General features: G+C 43.1%; 1 protein-coding gene across 1 annotated transcript in view; it reads left to right on the forward strand.

Moving 5' to 3' along the window:
* The first annotated feature begins 7,006 nt into the window (after window positions 1-7,006).
* Window positions 7,007-21,586, forward strand: part of Sp4 (Sp4 transcription factor) — a 71,031-nt gene continuing 56,451 nt past the window's right edge. Inside the window, 6 exon segments of the mRNA XM_038337657.1 lie at window positions 7,007-7,109; window positions 7,521-7,630; window positions 8,133-8,453; window positions 8,456-8,494; window positions 8,496-8,525; window positions 8,527-9,697. Of these exon segments, the coding sequence (XP_038193585.1) occupies window positions 7,103-7,109; window positions 7,521-7,630; window positions 8,133-8,453; window positions 8,456-8,494; window positions 8,496-8,525; window positions 8,527-9,697 (1,678 nt within the window). The 5' untranslated portion in view covers window positions 7,007-7,102.

Below are 21,586 nucleotides of genomic sequence, written 5' to 3' on the forward strand. Positions count from 1 at the left end.
GGCTACTTATGAAGTTTGTTAGCCAGTTGGGCAAGAAACTGCTCTTGCCTGGACTGTTGCATAAACTGGACACAAGGAACCCACAGAAAGAGGACTGCTGAACTTGCCTAAAGGTGAGATGGTCTTTCGGGGTTCCTGACTCATGAAAGAGTCTGCGAGACATTCTGCAGGACACAGCAGAAAGTGACTGAACTGTCTTTGGAATTTCCTGCTTCATGAAAAAGTCTGCTGGACACTATGGGCCTGAAGGCTGAAGATGGATGCCCAACGGTTACAGAGGAACTTTGGGTGACTGTCTAGGCAGCGAGTTGTCTCTGTCATTTCTAGAGTTTGAAAGTTACAAATGACTTGTTTACTTAGGTAATATTATATCCTTCTGGAGTCTTTGATGGAGTCGAAGAATAAATAGATAGTTATAGATTTCCTTAGTTATGATAAAAGATAAAATAGATTTAAATATTGTAACTGTAATACTTGATAACTGTTTTGTTATATGTAATTTTGCTATGTTGAAGTTGAAGCCTTTCTTTTTTGTTTAAACAGAAAAAGGGGAATGATGGGAGGAGAGTTGATCTGTCTATGTTTCTTTCATGGTTAATTAATAAAGAAAACTGCCTTGGCCCTTTAAGAGACAGAAAATTAGGTAGGTGGAGTAGACAGAACAGAATTGTGGGAACAAGGAAGTAGAGTGGGGGAGACGCTTCAGGCAGTCGCCATAGGAGTCTCCATGCTTCTCCTCTCCGAGATGGACGCAGGTTAAGATCTCTCCTGGTAAGCCACCCCTTGTGGTGCTACCCAGATTACTAAATATGGGTTAAAGGAAGATGTGAGAATTAGCCAATAAGAGGCTACAGATAATGGGCCAGGCAGTGTTTTAAAAGAATACAGTTTCCGTGTAATTATTTCGGGTGTAAAGCTAGCCGGTGGCCGGGTGGCGGGACAGAGTCCCGCCGCTTCACACTACACAAGTATATTCAAGGAGTAAAAAAATTCTCTGCCCTATATTTTAGTATACTACAGAAAATATTCATTTGTATTGGTATTATCCATTGAAAAATAGAGTTCAAACCATATTATACAGAATATAAGGGCAAATACAATACGTTGGGGAACTATGTACAAAACAACTATGTTTAACAGTACAAAAGATATGCAAGCCATAATGCTATACAAATACATTCAGCTCATAAAACTGGTAAGAGAAAAAAATAACACTATACAAAATAGAAGAGAGAAGGAGATACACAAGCAGCTTGCTGTGTTGGGAAAGCACATGGTCACAAAGCAAAGATGCTTGGGTCTTCTCCAGCAGTCAACAGACACACTCTACCGTCACTGTGCCAATAACTGGGCAGGCTGGAAATATCCAATGCTGGTGAAACTGCAGAGATGTGAACCCTGTCATACTGAACTAAAAAAATATATGGAATAAAATAACCTTTTTATGCAGTCATCTTATGGCAGCTATTAAAAATCTTTCCTGGTACTGGAACAGGTATGTTGCTTATGAATTATTTACAGTCAGGCACAAATAGCTCTATTGATAACAGTATTTATATTGAACAAAGTATATTTCAGCTTCAAGTAATATATTGTACTAAAATGATAGTTTCAATTAATATCTTTCTGTTAGATAATCATAATGTAGTAAGACATCAAAAAGGCCAGTCTGTGCATATATGGCTGAAAGTGCATTTGTACATGTAATTTAATATTAAAATCTCATACCCCAGAACAAACACATGTATAATTTATGGAAGTCAAAGTGTCAAAGTTTACACCAATAGTTTAACACTGATCACTTCAGTGTTTCAGGAGAAACTGCATGGAATAGAGATTCTCTTGTTGTACATATTTCTGTATTTGGTTTGTTAAAACTACCTATTCTAATAATAGCAACAATAAGCGAATGGGCAGATATATTTGATAACACCATAAAAATGATTTTAGCTTGGTGGTAGTGTGCTTGCCTTGAATGAGTACATTTCAAGTTTGATCTCCAGCACTACAAAATATAATAAAAAGTAAAAGTGCTAATTAGCTAACTTCATTCCCTCCTTTCAACTCCCCACCCCGTCTGCTGGTTGCTAGGACGGAATCCAGGCCTTGTGTATTTAAGGTTTGAGCTATACTTCCAGGCAGAGAGCTAACAAGGGGAGTTTACCAAACACTATTCTAGAAAAGTTTAACCTGACTCAGTTCCTAAAATAACTTTATACAATGCTAACAGTATGGTATTTACTGTTCATCCTAAAGGACGGAGGCTCAAAGAAGTCAATATCACCTGCCCAAGATGGTACCTTTACTGGTAACAGACTAGGAAGTAAATCCAAGTAGTTTGCTTTCAATGATATATTCTTCTAGCAAAAATTCAATGACCGATCCCATTACCAGTAAAAAACACAGGCCCATCATAAACAACTGGTGTGTTTCGGGAAGCTGCCATTTTGAACACAGATTTGTTGCTGTTGTTGTTTCGAGTCAGGATCTCTCTTTGCTTCACAGACCAGCCCTAATCCTGAGATTACCATGTGTACCATGAAGCCAGGTTTATGAGTGGTGTTTATAACCAACTTTATAGTCTGAAGAAAGTGACTTTGTGATCTTTTGTTTGCTGGCTACAACATAGTCCTCTGCATGCATAAATGAATATAAAGTATCAACAATGTTTTGTCTTATGCCCAAGTAATTGCCAAGAACTGTTCATTCATCCTAATCTCAATCAACAACAAATAAAACTGGACAACATCAGAAATTCAACGTGTTAAAAATAGTGAAATGTGTTTTTTGATTATTTTTCTTTTCTTTTTTAAGCATTTTTTTTTTGAAATAAGGTGCTGTTATACATAATCGAGAACCTACTCTGTAGACTAGTCTGTCCTAGAACCCATTGGTGAGCCTCTTGTCTCTGTCTCAAAATCAGGATTAAATGTACTGATGTTGGACATTAGCGTCCATGAAGGAACTGAGCATGTACAAGGAAGAGCCAAGCTGTCAGCTCTAGCTGCTCATACACAGGCTCTCTGGGTGACTATCCATACTTGTCACTTGGTCGTGCCCATTTGGAAATGACACTTACAAACATATCTGACTTTCAAAGGCTCTCACATCCACAGTCAACTTTTGCCTATTTTCTTACAAATGTTCTATATTCAAGTCTTAATTACTTCTAACTTTTTCTGTTTTCTATAAATGATTCTTATTGATTAAGAAATTTACCCTTTAAATATAGTTTTGAACACTCCACAGGCCTTTTTATGGCACCATGTGCAGTCTCTTTCTTCCCAACAGGACCACTTACAAATACACCCTTGAGCTGGCGTCTGATTCTTGTCAGCTACTCTCAGTGTGCTGTGGGGGAAGTGGTGGTAAATGTGGATCTGTCTTCGACAGTTCTCTAAGCCTTTTTTTGTTATCTACTTCCAAGAAAGAATATGAAGCAGTGCAATGGTTATTCCAGGAAGTAAGCCCTTGAAGGAGTCATTCGGAAAATGAGCCTTTCTCTCAGTCATGCCACGTCTGTTTTTTCCTCTAAGCTATTCAAACACCTCTAGAGTTGCTTCAATCCCATTGTCTGAGCAACCTCAGCATCGTGCAGGGTCGACGTCCTGGCCTTCAGCTGCCAGGAGTGGAGACTTGTACTTGAGAAGGAATCATACAAAGCATGCAAGCAGGGGAGGTCAGTCAGTGAGAGACTACTTGCCTAACACACGTGAAACCCTGAATTTGATCTCCAGCACCACATAAACAGGAATGATGGTGCATGTCTGTATCTTAGCTCAACTGTGATCAGATCAAGGGAAGTAGACATATGTAACTTACAAGGGCAAGTAGACATATGTAACTTACAAGGACAGTAGGGTCACTGGGTAGAAAAATACTGTTGGGAAAATTCCAGAGTGGAAGGGGATACTGTCAACCCTGTTCGACAAGACTGCTACTGAAGGGTGACAGCAAGGGTAAGCAATAGGGAATTTGGTCAGATAGCAACGACAGGGAGACTGTCACTAAAACTAACCCATTAGGTTTCTTGCTAAGACTCGACTAAATGCACAAAGATACTAAATTTAACCTACAACCTAAGGTCAAGTTAAGAAACTTAACTTAAGGTTAAGTTAGAAACAAGATTCAGAGAACGGCTTAAGTTTTGTCAAAGGAGTCTTCGTTATTGGTTGTTTCTATTGCAGAACTGGTTTCCATCACCTTTTATGGATAGGGTCGATATTGTACTGACTGGCCTAGAACTCATTAGATAGACCTGGCTATTTCCAGCCTCATAAAGACCTGCTTGTCTCTGCCTCCCAAGTGCTAGGATTAAAGGAGTGAGCCATCATGCTCAGCTAGAGGAAACTTCTTAAATTAACCACTATAAACACAAGCAAAATGGGTTAAAGAAACATTAAGTAAAGCAGAGTATAATAGCACATACATAGCTTAAACTAGGATGGTGATATAGGAGTGGCTGTGCTCCTAAACGTGTCTCAGCGAGCTGAGCCTCCTCTTACGTGGAAACAATATGATGGAGTCCACAAGAAGCCGTTTATTTGCCACCAGGCCAATGCTCAAGACTCAGCCAGAGCTTTAATCAACTCAGGCTGCTGTAACACAACTCCTAGCTTATGAACAATTAGCTCCCACTATTTGGAAGGAGCCTGATATCAAGGTATGGGCAGTTAGGTTCTGGCGAGTGCCTTGTGGGTGGCAGACCATCAGGTTGAGATTGTACTTCACATAGGGGACAGCAGAGCGAAGGATAGATAGTGTAAGACCACTCAGTTTTACTCGTGAGAGTGCCACTCTGATGACCTCACCTAACCAAAATGTCCCAAAGACTCTGCCTCGGAATAACATCACACTGAGGGACAGAGTCCCAGCATCTGAATTTAGATCTGGAGGATCCAAAAACTCAGTCCACAACAGCGAGGAAGTTGTAGATTTTGGTCCACAAAAGTGAAAAAAAAAAAAAAGCGAAAAGTGAGGGTTGCCACTGTTTCCTGGATACTAGTACATCCACTTATCAACAGGATGCCGAGCGAGGCAGGTTTTCTAAAGAAAATCACAAGGGCTCCAGTTCTTATCTGGTCTTCATTTACCGTGGCGAACTGGGTGGGGGACAGGGTTTGAAGAGGACTGCCTGCTGTAAATACAAGGAGCACTTCTGAGCTTTCTAAGATCTATTACATTGGGATGTGTGTGGAAGCAGATTACTGTAGCATCTTCACTCCTAAGATGGAGTAGGCAACACTGTAATTCTTCCTTACTGTAATTCCTTGCTACTGCAATGCTTGTCATCAGCCCAAAACTTAACAAGGAAACACTAGTCAAGTACAGCCACCAGGGACTTCCTCTCTCACCCTAGCAACATTGTCAGCCTCAGGCACCAGACAAAAACACACAAAGCTACGTGTGGGGTCCACATCAATGAGAGTAGTGTGTAATGGAGTCCTGTTCCAAGGTTCGTATTAAGATTCACTTCTAGCTCTGGTACATTTCATTAGTCGCAGGTATCTTGACTTCATGTCTTCGGAGAGAAGCTGGGGGCCGGCTCAGGAGCATTTGACAAAGTGCTTCGCACAGCTAGATGTGAATTACGCTTGTCTAAAAGCTCACACTGAAACCATGAGCAGGGTTGACCCACATGCTGCCGGGTTTTCCTTCACCCGGACAACCTTGTGAGACCTCTAGGAGTGAGAAGCGCGCCAAGAACGAGGGATCGAAGGCTGCCCCCCACCACTAGAAGACTTATCTCTGCTCTGCAACCAGCACCCAATTGAGAGAGACACAATGTAAAAATGGAGAGAACGGAAACCCGGTGGCCTGGTTGAAACCCAGGCCTTGCGTTCAGCACCGGAAGGGACCCCCCAGCGAGCTAGGGGAGGCAAAGATCAGTAGGGTCGAAGGGAATTGTTCCCATGAAGTCAGCTTTCATTCAAACCGGGAGGACAGCAGACCCCGCCTCACTTCGCCACCGCCTGCTCAATCGCCGCGCGCTCCGGGTGTGAGCTCGCCCCTCGGGGAGCGGCTTTCACCCGAGGAGGCGGTGGCAGAGGCGGTCCGGGCAGCCCCGTTAGGCCGACAGGCCTAGGCAAACAACACCCATTTTCCCCTCCCCAGCTCTGGGTTCAACTCCCACTCGGCCCCGGCCACGCCCTGCTGCCACCGCCCCCTCGGGCAGCTCTAGGCTCTGCAGCCTGGCCGCGCTTGGGGGCGGGAGGAAGGTGGTGCCTCGCTGGGGTTCCGCCAGAAACTACAAGACCCGAAAGCCTTTGCGCCAGAGGCCCGCCCGCCTCCGCCCACGACCGAGGCGCGTCAGCGGCATCACCCAATGAAAGCCGAGCCAGGGAAAAAGGGCGCCCGGGTCCGGATGCGCCTTAGGAAAGCCATGCTCACGCCGCGGGGGCCGCGGGCGGTCCGGCTAGCGCGCGGGGCTGCAGGAAGCCCTCGCTTCGCCGTGCCCGCTCCGCTCTCCTCCCGCGAGCCTAGTCCCATGTCTTCCTTCCGCGGCCCCTCGCACGCTGCTGCCGTGCGCTTTTGAGTGGAGGGCGCCGGGAACTGAGGAGGGGGCGGGATATCCTGAGACAACAAGTTTGGCTGTATGGAGGGCCTGCCGCTGGCACGGCGCCGCTAACTCGCCCAGGCCGCACGCGCCGCCGGACCGCAGGCACACGCCGAGCCGCGGCGAGCACCGGCCGGGCAAAGGGGAGGAGAGGGGGCGGCCCCAGCGCCCCGGCCCCGGCAGGTCGGCGGCCAATCCGCTGGGGGAAGGGGTGGAGAGTCGGCGGCGCCGGCGGAGGCAGGCCGAGGGGGGTGGGGATCGCCGCGCTCGCGCCGCCCTGGCTCCGCCCCCGGCCCGCGCCGCCGCCCGCGCCGCACGCCGCCGCTGTCAATCAAGGGCGAGTCAGCCGGGCTCGGGCGGAGAGAGGAGCTGCTACGCCACAGCCCAGCGGCGGCCATTCGCGGAAAAAGAGGCAGAGCCTGTGCCAGCTACAGCCTCCTCCGAGCCACCCCGGGCGGGCGGGACCGGCCTCTCCTCCCGCCTCGCCCCCACCCCCACCCACCTCTATCCCTGTGTCTCTGTGAGGGTTTGTCCTGTTAATGCGGGATGAGCGGTACGTATTCTCCACCCCCCTCGGTCTCCTTCACCGCCTCCCTCTGTCCCTCCCTCCCCAGACCCTGCTCGTTTCCCCCTCCCCCGGGGCCGCCGAGATGCTGGAAGGGGAGGAGGAGAGGGCGGGAGGGAACCAGGGGGAGGGAAGGAGGGCTGTGTTTTGTCTTAATGTCTAAGCTAGAACAACCTCCTTCTGGGTGTTGCTCTGGAGCCTATGGGTCGGGTTTCAAACCACGTTTTGTGAGAGCCCCCTCCTCCCTTCCCCTCCTTCTCCCCCACCCCATGCCGGTGTGCACGGATCGCGGGTTTATGGAGATTAATGTTCAGAAGGAGGGAGGGGGAAGTAGGGAGGAGAACGAATAATAATCCTAATAACCTGTTGTCGTGTGTGTTGGGGTGGGGGTTGTTGCAGATCAGAAGAAGGAGGAGGAGGAGGAGGCGGCAGCGGCGATGGCTACAGAAGGAGGGAAAACCTCTGAGCCAGAGAATAACAATAAAAAACCCAAAACCTCAGGCTCCCAGGTAAAAGCAGACGTTAAAAAAAAAATTCAGCAGGAAGCTTTAGGGAACATAGGGAGTTATACCCTCTAAATACCCAGAAGTAAAGAACAGAATAAAAATGTTTAGCCACTCAAAGCATCCCTGAGTGAGAAACTTAAACTATAAATTCATGAGTATTGCCCCTAGTTGAGGCTATAACGATGTTTAGAATTTCACCTGGAATTCAGACTGGTAGAAAACAATGTCCATTTTCCCAAGGGCATTTTGAGTTCAGAAGAAAAACACTTTAAGAAAGTTTACCAGAAATTTCCTTTTTTATTTAAACTTTATGTAACAGGACTTGCATTCTTATTCATATAGCTTCTACCTGCTTTTGTTCATATTTTCCTTTTAATTCTGCTGCCTGTTGAGTGTGTTCTGATACTTAGAGCTCTCAAAATAAATAACCCCCTCCCACTACTGTCTTCCACTAAATCCGCCCACTTTTTCCCCTCCCTCTCCTTTCCCCTCCCATTTTGGGTAGGACTCTCAGCCCTCTCCTCTGGCTTTACTGGCAGCTACTTGCAGCAAAATAGGGACTCCTGGTGAAAATCAAGCAACCGGACAGCAGCAGATTATTATAGACCCAAGCCAAGGACTGGTCCAACTTCAGAGCCAGCCGCAGCAGCTAGAACTGGTGACAACGCAGCTTGCTGGAAACGCTTGGCAACTTGTTGCCTCCACTCCTCCCGCTTCAAAGGAAAATAACATTTCTCAACCAGCTTCTAGTTCATCTAGTTCTTCCAGCAGTAATAACGGGGAGTTCCTCTCCTACAAAACTAAATCAGGTAATTCTTCTACACCCTAATCAATTTCAAAGTCATACAAGTACAAAATCCAAGTGGTAGGTGTACAGTACCAAGTGATCCCCCAACTTTCAGACCGTGGAAGGTCAGCAAATTCAAATCAATCCAACTAGTAGTTCATCTCTACAGGATTTGCAGGGTCAAATTCAGCTCATTTCTGCAGGTAACAATCAAGCTATCCTCACTGCTGCTAACAGGACAGCCTCTGGTAATATTCTTGCTCAAAACCTGGCAAATCAGACAGTTCCAGTACAAATTAGACCTGGTGTTTCAATACCATTGCAGTTGCAGACCCTGCCTGGTACTCAGGCTCAAGTTGTAACAACCCTACCGATTAACATTGGAGGAGTGACTTTAGCTTTGCCCGTCATCAATAACGTGACTGCCGGAGGAGGGACTGGACAAGTTGGACAGCCTACCACCACTACTGATAGTGGAACTTCCAATGGGACTCAGTTAGCTTCTACGCCCACCACCACCACTGCTTCTGCCAGTACCATGCCTGAGTCGCCCTCCTCCTCTACTACTTGCACAACCACTGCATCCACATCTCTAACAAGCAGTTGGACACATTAGTGAGTTCAGCAGATAGCGGGCCAGTATGCAAGCACATCAGCCAGTAGTTCTGAAATCGCACCATTGAAGAATCGTCAGACACCTGCTGCTACGGAGTCTGAAGCCCAGAGCTCCAGTCAGCTTCAGCCCAATGGGATACAAACTGCCCAGGATCAGTCCGGTTCTCTTCAGCAGGTGCAGATTGTAGGCCAGCCGATCCTGCAGCAGATCCAGATCCAGCAGCCTCAGCAGCAGATCATTCAAGCGATTCCGCCCCAGTCATTTCAGCTGCAGTCAGGGCAGACCATTCAGACCATCCAGCAGCAGCCTTTGCAGAATGTTCAACTCAGCTGTCAACACCGACTCAGGTTGCTTATCAGGGCTCCAACTTTAACACCTTCAGGGCAAATCAGCTGGCAGACTGTCCAGGTTCAGAATATTCAGAGTCTTTCAAATTTGCAAGTTCAGAATGCTGGGTTGTCTCAGCAGCTAACCATCACCCCCGTGTCTTCAAGTGGTGGCACAACTCTTGCTCAGATTGCTCCTGTGGCTGTTGCTGGTGCCCCAATAACTCTGAATACTGCCCAGCTTGCATCAGTGCCTAATCTTCAGACAGTGAGCGTTGCCAACCTGGGTGCTGCGGGCGTTCAAGTTCAGGGAGTTCCAGTAACAATCACTAGTGTTGCAGGTAAGCTACATCTTTTCTTTTTAATCTCTTATTGGCAGGGCTTAGTGACAGAGCTATTGCTCCAGGTTCACTTTTAGATTTGATACACCTCAGGTACACAAACTGGTGAGGAGTCAAAGCTGGACTATTACACCACAACCGTATGCTGTTATTAGTGCAGTCTCTTTATTTCTGTAGCTTTTAGCACTCGGTTTTGTGTGTCAAATTTGTTTAATAATTTAAATTATTTCATAAAGCATCATTTTCTGATTAGAGCCATAATTATAGAGATCATATTTGAGTACGCTTGAACTCTTCCAGAAGAGGAGCTCGGCTCTTCTTGGTGGAAAGTTGGCTTAACTTGAATTCAGATATGGTTGTGAGTCTGTTGAAATGCTATTTCTGTGTAAGAAGGTTTTTAACTTGGCCTTCTCTTGTCTCAACATTTTGTTTTTGAGGCATTTTCGCTGTAGTGTCTAGAGCAGTTTTAAACTAGCTACTGTTGCAGTTAGGATAGAAAGTGTTTTGTTAAGTATTATATCTTCTTTTTGCTCCACTCAGGATTAGCTCAGGAGTGCGACTTTAATGGTACTTGATATATAAAGTTTAAGGAAAAGTCTTATTTAAAAGGTCCTTATTAAACATGTTTTGAATTATTTAAAGGTGTCATGTGGTTAGTGAGAAGTGAAGCTGTAGGTAGTAAAATGTCACTGACTTGAACGAATGATGGCCATCTTGTTTGTAAAGCAGGTCTAGAAACAGTTGCTATTTCTTATGCATAGAATTAGATGCATCTAAAGTACTTCAAACCTAGTTCTGGTAAGCAGTAGAATCTTTTTGGGGAGCTGTCTTAACTGTACCAAAAGTCTTATTGTACTTAGACTTAATTGATTCTGAGTTGGTAGAAACTTGCTTTGATTTTAGTACCTTTGATTTTTCAAATTTTGTTAAATAAAAATTTCTGTTCTGGTATTTTAAGATTGGATATGTTTGTCCTTTCTGAATGACCTTTTGCAAAACGAGGTGCAGAAAAATTAAGATGGGTTCTTTTTCCACACAACTCAAGCCGATGAATACTTAAAAGTTATCCATAGAGAGCCCACCCATTCAGAACCTAATTACATTTTTATCTCTTACCTCTGCAACACTACCCAGTAGAACTTTGTGTGATGTTTGCATGCTGTGTCTTTCTTCTCCAGAGTTGTCCACTAGTTCTGCACAGTGGCTGGGCGTGTAATTCATGGTAAAAGTAGTATGAATGAGGAACTGAAGTCCAAGCTTTATTCAAGTAACCACATTTAGCTAGTGGCTCTTATATCGAATATTGTGCGTATATTGTCAGTGTTTTCAGTGTGATTCTTCACCTAAAATTTTAGTACCCAAGTATGTAAGTGATGGTTCTGTTTCCAGTCCTTGCTCTGTAGTTCCTGCTCATTCGAAAAACTAACTGGAGTGTTTCAGAAGAGTGCCTGGGTTTGGTGTTTTGAATAATAGTTTGCATTGTCAAAGCAGAAATTATTTTATTTACATTTCATCTTGCCTGTTAAACGTTAGTGAATTATGGTTCATAGCACTGAGTAATTTATCAAGTGGGTTAGAGAAATGGCCAGTTCTGCTCTCTAATTAGTATTTTGCAATCCAGAAATTCTCCCTTACTAAATGTGAAGGTAATCCAATATTCTGACACCCCAACTCCTGGAATGGTGCATTATAAACAATGGAAGATAAAGCTTTTAGGGGTAAAATTTGGGGGCAGGGGTAGAATCAACAGTGAGTCAGAAGGCAGAACTGGGAGCAGGTGGTGCTAAGCCAGATAATACGTGCCCAAGTGTGTTTGGTTGACAGATAGCCATTTTAGTTACATTACACACAATACCCCAACGAACACTCCTTCTATATATAGTTATTCCTATATTTTTTACTTAGAGTTTGCATAGTTTAGGAGATCTGCTTAAGTGAAGTCCACACACGAAGACTTTCTTCTCTGCTGAAACTCAACAATTTAAAATTTTGTTGATACTTTAAAGAGATAATTGTAGTATAAAGAGCAGAAGTAGACCTGATTCCCACAAATTGAGTGCAGTTAATTTAGGTTTAACTGTTGACAGTTTTATCCTGTTACCTAGCAAACTGGACAGTATTCTTTGAAGGTTCGGAACATGGGAGCAATGTTCCACAGTGAACAATGTTCCACAGTGAATCTAATGAAACTGCTTTGTTTTCATTAATTTCTTTTGTTTTTACTTTTAAAATACACTAGAAGCAGAATGCTAAGCACTTTATAAGAAGAGGGAGAACGCATGCCTACATCCCTTTTATAAATGAGCCCTAGTTTAGAGTTCATACTTTGGGTGGCCATTTTCTGTTATTTCAAACCTTTTCCTTTCCAGAATTGTGATGTTGAATTTATGGAAAAATATTTACTGTTAATATTCACAGGTTTATTAAATTAAAATGTTATTTTACTTTTAATTGATACATAATTCATGTACATAGTTGTGGGGTCTAATGCGATATTTCAATACTCTACACTGTGTATTGATTAGATCAGGGTGCTTATGTCATCACCTCAGACATTTGTCATTTCTTTGTCTTGGGAACGTTCAAAATTCTGTTTGCTACTCAATTACTCTCAGGCCCTGCTCACCTACTGTGCTGCCGTTGGGTATTAGATGGTACTCTTTCTAAGTGACTGTACCCACTTTCCTTGCCCCCAGCCTTGCCCTCAGCCTGCTAACTTTCCTCTTTTAGACACGATTCCACACTTCAGGGTTGCCTTCAAACTCTACGTAGCTAACTAAAGCAGGCCGTGGGTGACCGTTCCTCATTGCACCCCCCTACTCCCACCCAGTGCTGGGACTGCAGACTTGCGCACCTGCTTGAGGTACCCATGTATCATGGATGGGATCACGGTGCTAGCACTCCACCAGCTGAGCTACATGCCTGGGCCCTCTGCTTATACGTAAGAATATGCTCTTGACAAATCTCATTGCTTGGAAGAATTAATTACCTTTGACAGAATAATGGCTAGCTCATGAGCAAGACTGAACATCTCTTATGGGTCAGGCTCCTTTTACCTTCTCGGGAAGTGGAGGAGGTCTGGTATGGACAGGAGAGGAAGAATAAGACAAGGCAAATCGAATGGACCCTGATTTTGAAGCTGAAGAGCTTCACAATTTTTTGAAATGGCAAACTTTTTTCCTTTGCATATTGTTCAGAAAAATTGCTTTCTTTGCTCTTGTCTGAAAATTCTGATTTCTAGGCTAAGCATCTAGCATTTAATCAGTTAAGAGTGTAGTTATAATTAAAGACTTATATAAATAAGTGTATACCCGATACATTATTTTCTTGTTGGGAAGAATTCGATGGATAACAACTGAGTTTATGAACCTTTATTGAACCATGTTTGGTGTACCTTTAATCCCAGTAGGGGTGGCAGAGTCAGGCAGAGCTTTTGAGATATGTTTTAGTTAAGTAAAAATAGAAGTTTTTCCAATATTCTCACAATGCTTTCAAGTCTTTTTGTTTTGTTTTTTGTTTTGTTATAAACGAGAGCTAATGGGTACTATTGGTTTCTGCTTCAGCAATTAATCTGAGTGCTCCACAGTGTCGTGCCATAAGGCTTTTGCTTGATTAAGTGATTATTTGTCAATTTCAGTAGAAACTAAATTTTTATGCTGGTTTTCCCATAAAGGAGGTTGAGACCTGATAAGGTGTTGCTGACAATCCAAGAACTTGTCTCTTACATAATTCCTTTGCTTTATAGGGAATTAAGGTTTCAAACCAGGGGATATAATATAAAGCCAGGAATGGAAAGGCCAGTTCTTAATGACTGTTTAAAAATGGGAACCATTTAAAGAACGTAAAGCTTACATTTAATTTAAAAGTCCAAATTTAAGTTAGCCGAATTAACTTTTTAACATCTACGTTTTCTACTGCGTTACTCAAAGTAGGAAAGTGGCTTAAGGTTTAATACAGATAACAGATAGTATTTTTTGTTTTTTCCTTTTTGGGCTTCTTAAAACCATACCTGTAGATATCATCCTCATACTTAGGCTTCGTTGTCCCCTTTTCAGACAGGCAGTTATTCTGTTATTTTTTCACTAAAACCTTCCAATACTGTATAAGTACCTTAAACTTCATCATAAGGGATGTAAGTTCAGGTTCTGAACTACCAGTTTGACCATTAGCCTCCAGAAGCTTTTTTTTTTTTTTCCCATAGAAGATAAAAAATACTCCATGTAAAGCCACATTAGTTTAAGAGAACATCTGTGCTGGCTTGCTTCATGTCATCTTGACACAAGGTAGAGACATTTGAGAGGAGTAAACCTCAATTGAGAAAATGACTCCATAGGATTGGGCTGCAGGCAGGCCTGTAGGGCATTATGTAGTTGGTGATTGGTGTGGCAGAGCTCAGCTCATTCATTGTGGTTGCACCCCCTCCCAACTGCATCAGCCCCTGCCTTCAGGTTCCTGCCTTGCTTGAGTTCCTGCCTTGACTTTTCTCAAAGGACTGTAACTCAAGCTATATGAGCCAAATAAACCCTTTCCTCTCCAAGGTGTCTTCATCACACAGTGGTGACCCTGACTAAGACAACAGCTCTTGGGCGGCCTTGGCAGGTGGAGGAGCTAAGAACACTTCTCATCTCCTTTTTAAACCATTTGTTTGTTTTTTAAATGACAAGGCCTCCCTGTATAACTCAGGCTGGCCTCATACTCACTTTAAGCCCAGGTGGTCTTGAGTTTGTGATCCACCTCTCAGGAGTGCTGAGAATCAAGTGTTTTGGGCTGTTTTCCAGTCTCTAATTTAGAGAGTATGAAGAAATATGTAAGGAATATTGGAACACGCATTAAGACAGATTGAAGAGAAATAGAAAAGGAAGCTTGATCAAGAAGGAAGCTAAGGGAAATGACATGGGTAAATCTTGCAGAAATAACAGATTTACCAGGTGATAGCTTCGTAGTTGGAAAAGATCTTTGAGATTATAGCTTACATTTGTGACCTTTTCATATTGCTGTGAAAGACTATTTTTAAAGATATTTTATTTTACTATTTTAAGTGAAGATAGAAATGTGGGTCAGGTTCTCCAATGTCCCATTAAGTACTTTGGGGATGACTCATTAAAGATTGAGGAGGAATCAGATCTCAGACCATACATGCATGCTTTTCTGCTTTGGGATATACAAAATGTGGGCCATTTTCACTGCTGAGTGAATGAGCAAGTTGTGTCAAAGGAACTGGTACTTGGTGAGATGAAAGCTTAATGAAATTGGCATTGCTAAGGTAACTTAGAATATACTCAAGCCTTTCTCTCTCACCCTCATTCCTAGTCCTCTTTAGAAATGAAGGTACAAGTTCAGAAAGGTCGAGTGACATGGATCTTACAACAGAGTACGCCATCTTGACTCCATTTGTTTTCCCACTATATTTCTAGCTTATACAAATCTTTTATTAGCACATGAGAAAATAAGACTGAAGTTAGGACTTAGAGAATTAGAATTATCTTGTTTGTCTTCTCACAGATAGACTGTCCCTATGTCACCTGGATATTCAGCACTGGCATATTAAATAAAGCATTGCTGAAAGATACAGCTGTCTGGGTCTGTTACAAAACTTAATGTAGGACCTAGATAGTGTTATTTTTCACTTCTTGGAAGTCTAAGTTTAAAAGGACAAGGGTCTCATGTTGATACTCTCAGAATTGTAGATGAGACCCGGGCAGGAGGTTTGTTGTGAGTTTGAGGTCTACCTAGCATACATAGTTAATTTCAGCCCACCTTGGACTACATAGAGACCCTATATCAAAAAAATAAAAAATAAAAGTTTGTGTCTAATAATATTAGTAAGTTCTGTATATGATCCTTAGGTCAAAGACATATATATTTTCTGAAACAATAGCTAGAAATGCATTTTAAAAAATACTTTTATTTATTTATTTATTTATTTATTTATTACATGTACAGTTTTCAGCCTGCATGAATCCCAGCATACCAGAAGAGGGCAACAGATCTTGCTATAGATGGTTGTGAGCCACCATGTGGTTGCTGGGAATTGAACTCAGGATCTCTGGAAGACCCAGTGCTCTTAATCTCTGAGCCATCTCCCCAGTCCACTAGAAATGGTTTTTAAAAATGAGAAAAGCACCTTGCTGTGTAGTCCTAACTGGCCTTGAACTCATTAGAAAGCTCAGGCTGACCTCACCCTCCTCCCACTGCCTCCCTGGATGTGCCCATCATATATGAACATTTTTAAAAAGTAGCACTTGTGGAGGAAGAAAGCAAGCATTTCCGGTAGCTAATATGTGTTCTGTGCTGTTTGTATTCATAATATTAAAGCACAGAATATCATTTTATGGGTAGGTATTGCGTCCCTCCTGACTGCCTCACTGAGCTTTCGTTGTTTGGGAACAAATACATAAGTGATAAGAGACTGCAAGGATAAGGCCACTGAGGAAGCCTGTCTTTAAATAGTCCACGTTTCTCTTGCTGTGATGTAGAGCCTTACCAGTTGTTGAAGGTATTATTAAAACCTGGTATTAGTATGCGTTTCTGCTTTGCTAATATTCTTAACGTGTCATGCTGCTTTGTTTTCATTCTTCATCCTGTGCACTCGTCTCACACAGCGTTCTCAAGTGGCCACCCCAGTTTACAGTTTGGGCTTACTATGGACGTTTCAAACATCCACGTGGAGTTAATGTCAGTGGTGTCATTCTGTCTTTGTCTTATTTTATGAGTTTGGAGATAGCATCATCCAGCCCAGGCTGTCCTGAAACTGGCTGTGTAGTGGAAGGTGGTACTGAACTTTTAAAAATTACATTCAAAAGTTCCATTTATGAAGCGGGAGCATAACATATGTGGAGAATGAGGACAGTATGTGGGAGTCACTTCTCTCCTCCTATCATATGGTTCATAGAAATAGAACTCAGGTCTTTGGGCTTGGTGGCATCACCTATACTTGCTTAGCCATTGCCAGACCCAGCCTTAAATTCTTGATCCTCCTGCCTCTCATCTCAAGTGCTAGGAATACAGGCGTGCACCACCATACAAAGGATTATACTATATCTTAATTTCAATATGGTCGTAACTTCTCAAAGACTCAGATGGGTACACAGTTGGATGAAAAATTCTTTGGTTGTCAAACATAGTAGCAGTGTCTATTAGATTGCTATTAGATTCTATCCTCGATACAGTGTAACTCTCCCCCCATTGCCTTTTAAGTACAGGGCTGAAGGAATGGCCCTGTTTACTGAATTAACAAATGAGAAAAGGCTGAAAGGTAGCGCCGGTATGATAGGATATAGAATTGAGAGTCAGAGCATCAGTGGGGAGATAAGTAAAGCAGATAATATACTCCATTTAAAGTAGGGGAATCATGTACCTACAGGATGCAAAGCCCACCTTTAGCAGCAGGACTAGTTACTGGCTTATCATGGGTTGAGTTAAAACTTTGTCTATAGACTGCTGCTGCATTGCTGTGTATATAGTCTTGGGTGGACATTTTATTGGGATGGTAATAAGCTAATGATCATAGCAAGGATTCCTGGGATGAAAACAGTTAATCCTAGCAATTGTCAGAGTGCGGGTTTTCACTGTTAAATAGAAACAAGCGAAGGCATGCTACTGTCTTCAGTTCCTAAGGTGGAAGTGGTTCTGTTAGATTTGAGCGTGGGAAACAGAATATGCTGTGTCCCACATTTCAGAGAAGAGCTGTACCAATAGAATGATTGGTTTCGTTAGGTAGTTATCTTTTGTCGTTAAAGGCTGATTACCCATTAGTCAGAGATTGTAGATTATGGAAGAATTGCTCATGCTATACAGAAAGTTTGATTGGATCTAATTCTAAATGGATATTTGCATGTCTGGTCCTATATTGGGTGTGTCTGTTTAGCATATGACTGGAGCACACAGAAACTCTTAAACTTATGGTTTTTATAGCTAATGATCGGGAAGTTAGGGTGGCATTACCTTTATTATGGTAGAAGTGGTGTAAGGCCAGTTCTAGTCGAGTTCACTAGTATGTTTCTGCTCTCCATTACTTTTAGAATTCCTCTGTGTTAGTTTTCTGTTAGTTGCTCTCTAATTTGATGGATGAGAAAGCATTAGTATCTTCACACGTCTAGTGTAGTGTCCAACAATGAACTTGTAGTTCAGTGTGAACAGTTTGCTTACTCTTTTGTAACTGAATCAGGAAAACGGTTGGAAAACCCAGGGTACTAATTGAGCCTTCACCCCATGAAGCAGTCACAGCATTGCTTGTTTATTTAACTTCTGGACTATGCAGATCCAGAAAGTGCGGCTTGCTTCCTTCCTTCTTTCCTTCTTTCCTTCCTTCCTTCCTTCCTTCTTTCTTTCTTTCTTCCTTTCGTTTCTATTTTTTTTTTTATGAGCTCAAAATATCTACTAGGTAGCACTCGGGAGGCAGAGGCAGGCGGATCTCTGTGAGTTCGAGACCAGCCTGGTCTACAAGAGCTAGTTCCAGGACAGGCTCCAAAACCACAGAGAAACCCTGTCTCGAAAAATCAAAAAAAAAAAAAAATCTACTAGGGAAGTTTTTTGTTTATTTGTTTTAAGCTTTCAGACCATTTTGAGTAAGGAAAAAAAAAGTGGTAAGTCAAATATATGAAGGTTCTTTTACCTCAGGCATAGTAATACGTTTAGGAAGGTAGGAAGTACTCTGTTCCCATTGATCAGAGAAGTGGGTTCTTGTAGTGGCTTTATTGTTGGTTCCTGCAGACACAGATAACAAGACAAAGAGTTAAAACTTTGACTTTGCCTGGATACTGCCCTTCATTAATGGTTCCATTAGCTGTTACTGGGCAAACTTGTTGAATAGTGATAGATATCCATTCTGTCACGTCATAGTGTTACATAAATGAGGCCAGATAATGTGTTTAGAAAGGGCTTTTATAGATTATAATCAAAACTATCTGTGTGAGGTTACGGCAAGCGCTCCATGGAGTACCATTCCCTAGAAGACTGGAAAGTAGTCAAGGGGAAACTCTGCTGTAGGTGTCAGTGCTTGGATTTCTATGAGTTAAAGTTTAAATAAAATTTGTAAAATCAGAAAGCTTTGATCCAAATAGAACCAAGGCTACAGGGATAGGTATGTCTAGAAATACAGTAGAAGCCATGTGTTTTCCTGTAGTTAAGAAGTAAATGTCTGCTCTACTTCAGCCTGTGCTAGATCCTGGAAGTATTCACTTTTCTGGAAAGGATGCTTGTGTAGGGGACATAAGACCAAGTACTGATACGCTTGAATGGATCTGCACCTGCTTGCAAGCTTGTACTTTTACATACTGGGTTTGGAAGTAGAAAACATATATGTAGAGAACAGGAGAGTTCAGAAACAGGCGAGACTGGTGAAGTGGTGTATGGTGGCAAACAGATACTTACAGAACAAGAAAGCAAAGCTGTAAAGAGATTAGGCCTCATTGCCGAGGCTCTACGTGGACTGTTGGAGGTAAGCAGCACCATGCCATACATGTCACTGTGACTGTGATAGTGTAATCTACCCAGTGAGATAATGAATTCCTGGGTCTTCAGCAGAGTGCTCTTTTTGGACCCCTTTGTGGACAGAGTGCATCTACCACACAGGGAAGTATACTAGAAAACACATTTTATGACTTTGAATCCTGCTTTGGTTGGGAATTCCAGGCTACACACACATGCACACACTAATCTTGAGTAAATTTTAAAAATCATTCTACAAACCTTGCAAGAGTATAAGTGAGAATTTTATATTTCATTTTCATTAATAGTTACACAACACTACAAAGAATGTGTTTTACATTTCATGATTCCCTTTATTAGAAAATGACATGTCATTTTTTTTCTGTTTTTTTGGTTTATTTTTTATATTTAAAAATTTCCATCTCCTCCCCTCTTCCTCCCCCTTCCCTCCCCTCCCCTCCACCCATACCCCCCTCCCTCCCTCTTCAGGCCAAGGAGCCATCGGGGTTCCCTACTCTATGTTAAGACCAAGGTCCTCCCAACTCCCCCCAGGTCCAGGAAGGTGATCAACCAAGCTGAGAAGGCTCCCACAGAGCCTATCCAGGCAAAAGAGTAAAAGCTCAGCGCCTTTGTCCTTGGCTTCTCAGTCAGCCTCCACCGTAGGCCACATTCAGAGAGTCTGGTTTGGTCTCATGTTCCATCAGTCCCAATCCAACTGGAGTTGGTGATCTCCCGTTAGTTCTGTCCCACCATCTCCATGGGTGAATGCACCCCTCACGGTCCTGACTTTCTTTCTCATGTTCTCTCTCCTTCTGCTCCTCATCAGGACCCTGGGAGCTCAGTCCGGCGCTCCAATGTGGGGCTCAGTCATTTTCCTCATCTATCGCCAGGTGGAGGTTAGTGAGCCCGTCCATGCTGTAGAGTTCATGTTCATTGCCGTTGTCCTTGGTTTCTCAGTCCTCCTCCACCGTCAGCCACATTCAGAGAGTCCGGTTTGGTCCCCTGTTCCATCAGTCCCATTCCAACTGGTCTTGGTGGTCTCCCATTAGATCTGTCCCACCGTCTCAATGGGTAAACGCACTCCTCACGGTCCTGACTTCCTTGCTCATGATCTCCCTCCTTTTGCTCCTCATCGGGACCTTGGGATCTCAGTCCGGTGCTCCTATGTGGGGCTCTGTCATTTTCTCCATCCAATGCCAGGTGAAGGTTCTATGGTGATATGCAAGATATTCATGAGTATGGCAATAGGATCTGGACATTTCTGGCACCCTCTCCTCAGCTGCCCAAGGACCTAGCTGGGGGCATCTTCCTGGACACCTGGGAACCCCTCTAGAGTCAAGTCTCTGCCAACCATAGAATGGCTCCCTTAATTAAGATATATAATTCCTTGTTCCCATATCCACTTTTCCTATATCCCAACCATCTATTCCCCCAAGCTCTACCCATCCTCCACTTCACACTTTTCTCTCCCCATCCCCCCCTCCCCCCATCCCACCCCACACCCATGTTCCCATTTTTTGTTTGGCAATCTTGTCTACTTCCAGTATCCAGGAGGATAACTATATGTTTTTCTTTGGGTTCACCTTCTTATATAGCTTCTCTAGGATTTTTTACAAATTATAGGCTCGATGTCCTTTATTTATGGCTAGAAACCAATTATGAGTGAGTACATCCCATGTTCATCTTTTTGGGCCTGGGTTACCTCACTCAGGATGGTGTTTTCTATTTGCATCCATTTGCATGCAAAATTCAAGATGTCATTTTTTTTCCGCCGAGTAGTACTCTAATATGTATATATTCCACACTTTCTTCATCCATTCTTCCACTGAAGGGCATCTAGGTTGTTTCCAGGTTCTGGCTATTACAAATAATGCTGCTATAAACATAGTTGAACAAATGCTTTTGTAATATGATTGGGCATCTCTTGGGTAAATTCCCAAGAGTGAGATTGCTGGGTCCTGGGGTAGGTTGATCCCAAATTTCCTGAGAAACCTCCACACTGCTTTCCAAAGCGGTTGCACAAGTTTGCATTCCCACCAGCAATGGATGAGTGTACCCTTTACTCCACATCCTCTCCAGCAAAGGCTATCATTGGTGTTTTTGATTTTAGCCATTCTGACAGGTGTAAGATGGTATCTCAACGTTGTTTTGATTTGCATTTTCCTGATTGCTAAGGAGGTTGAGCATGCCCTTAAGTGTCTTTTGGCCATTCGAACTTCGTCTGTTGAGAATTCTCTGTTCAGTTCAGTGCCCCATTTTTTAATTGGGTTCATTAGCATTTTAAAGTCTAGTCTCTTGAGTTCCTTATATATTTTGGAGATCACACCTTTGTCTGTTGTGGGGTTGGTGAAGATCTTTTCCCAGTCAGTAGGCTGCCTTTTTGTCTTAGTGACAGTGTCCTTTGCTTTACAGAAGCTGCTCAGCTTCAGGAGGTCCCATTTATTCAATGATGCCCTTAAT

Source organism: Arvicola amphibius, chromosome 7 (genome assembly GCF_903992535.2).
Source record: "Arvicola amphibius chromosome 7, mArvAmp1.2, whole genome shotgun sequence".
NCBI lineage: Eukaryota > Metazoa > Chordata > Mammalia > Rodentia > Cricetidae > Arvicola > Arvicola amphibius.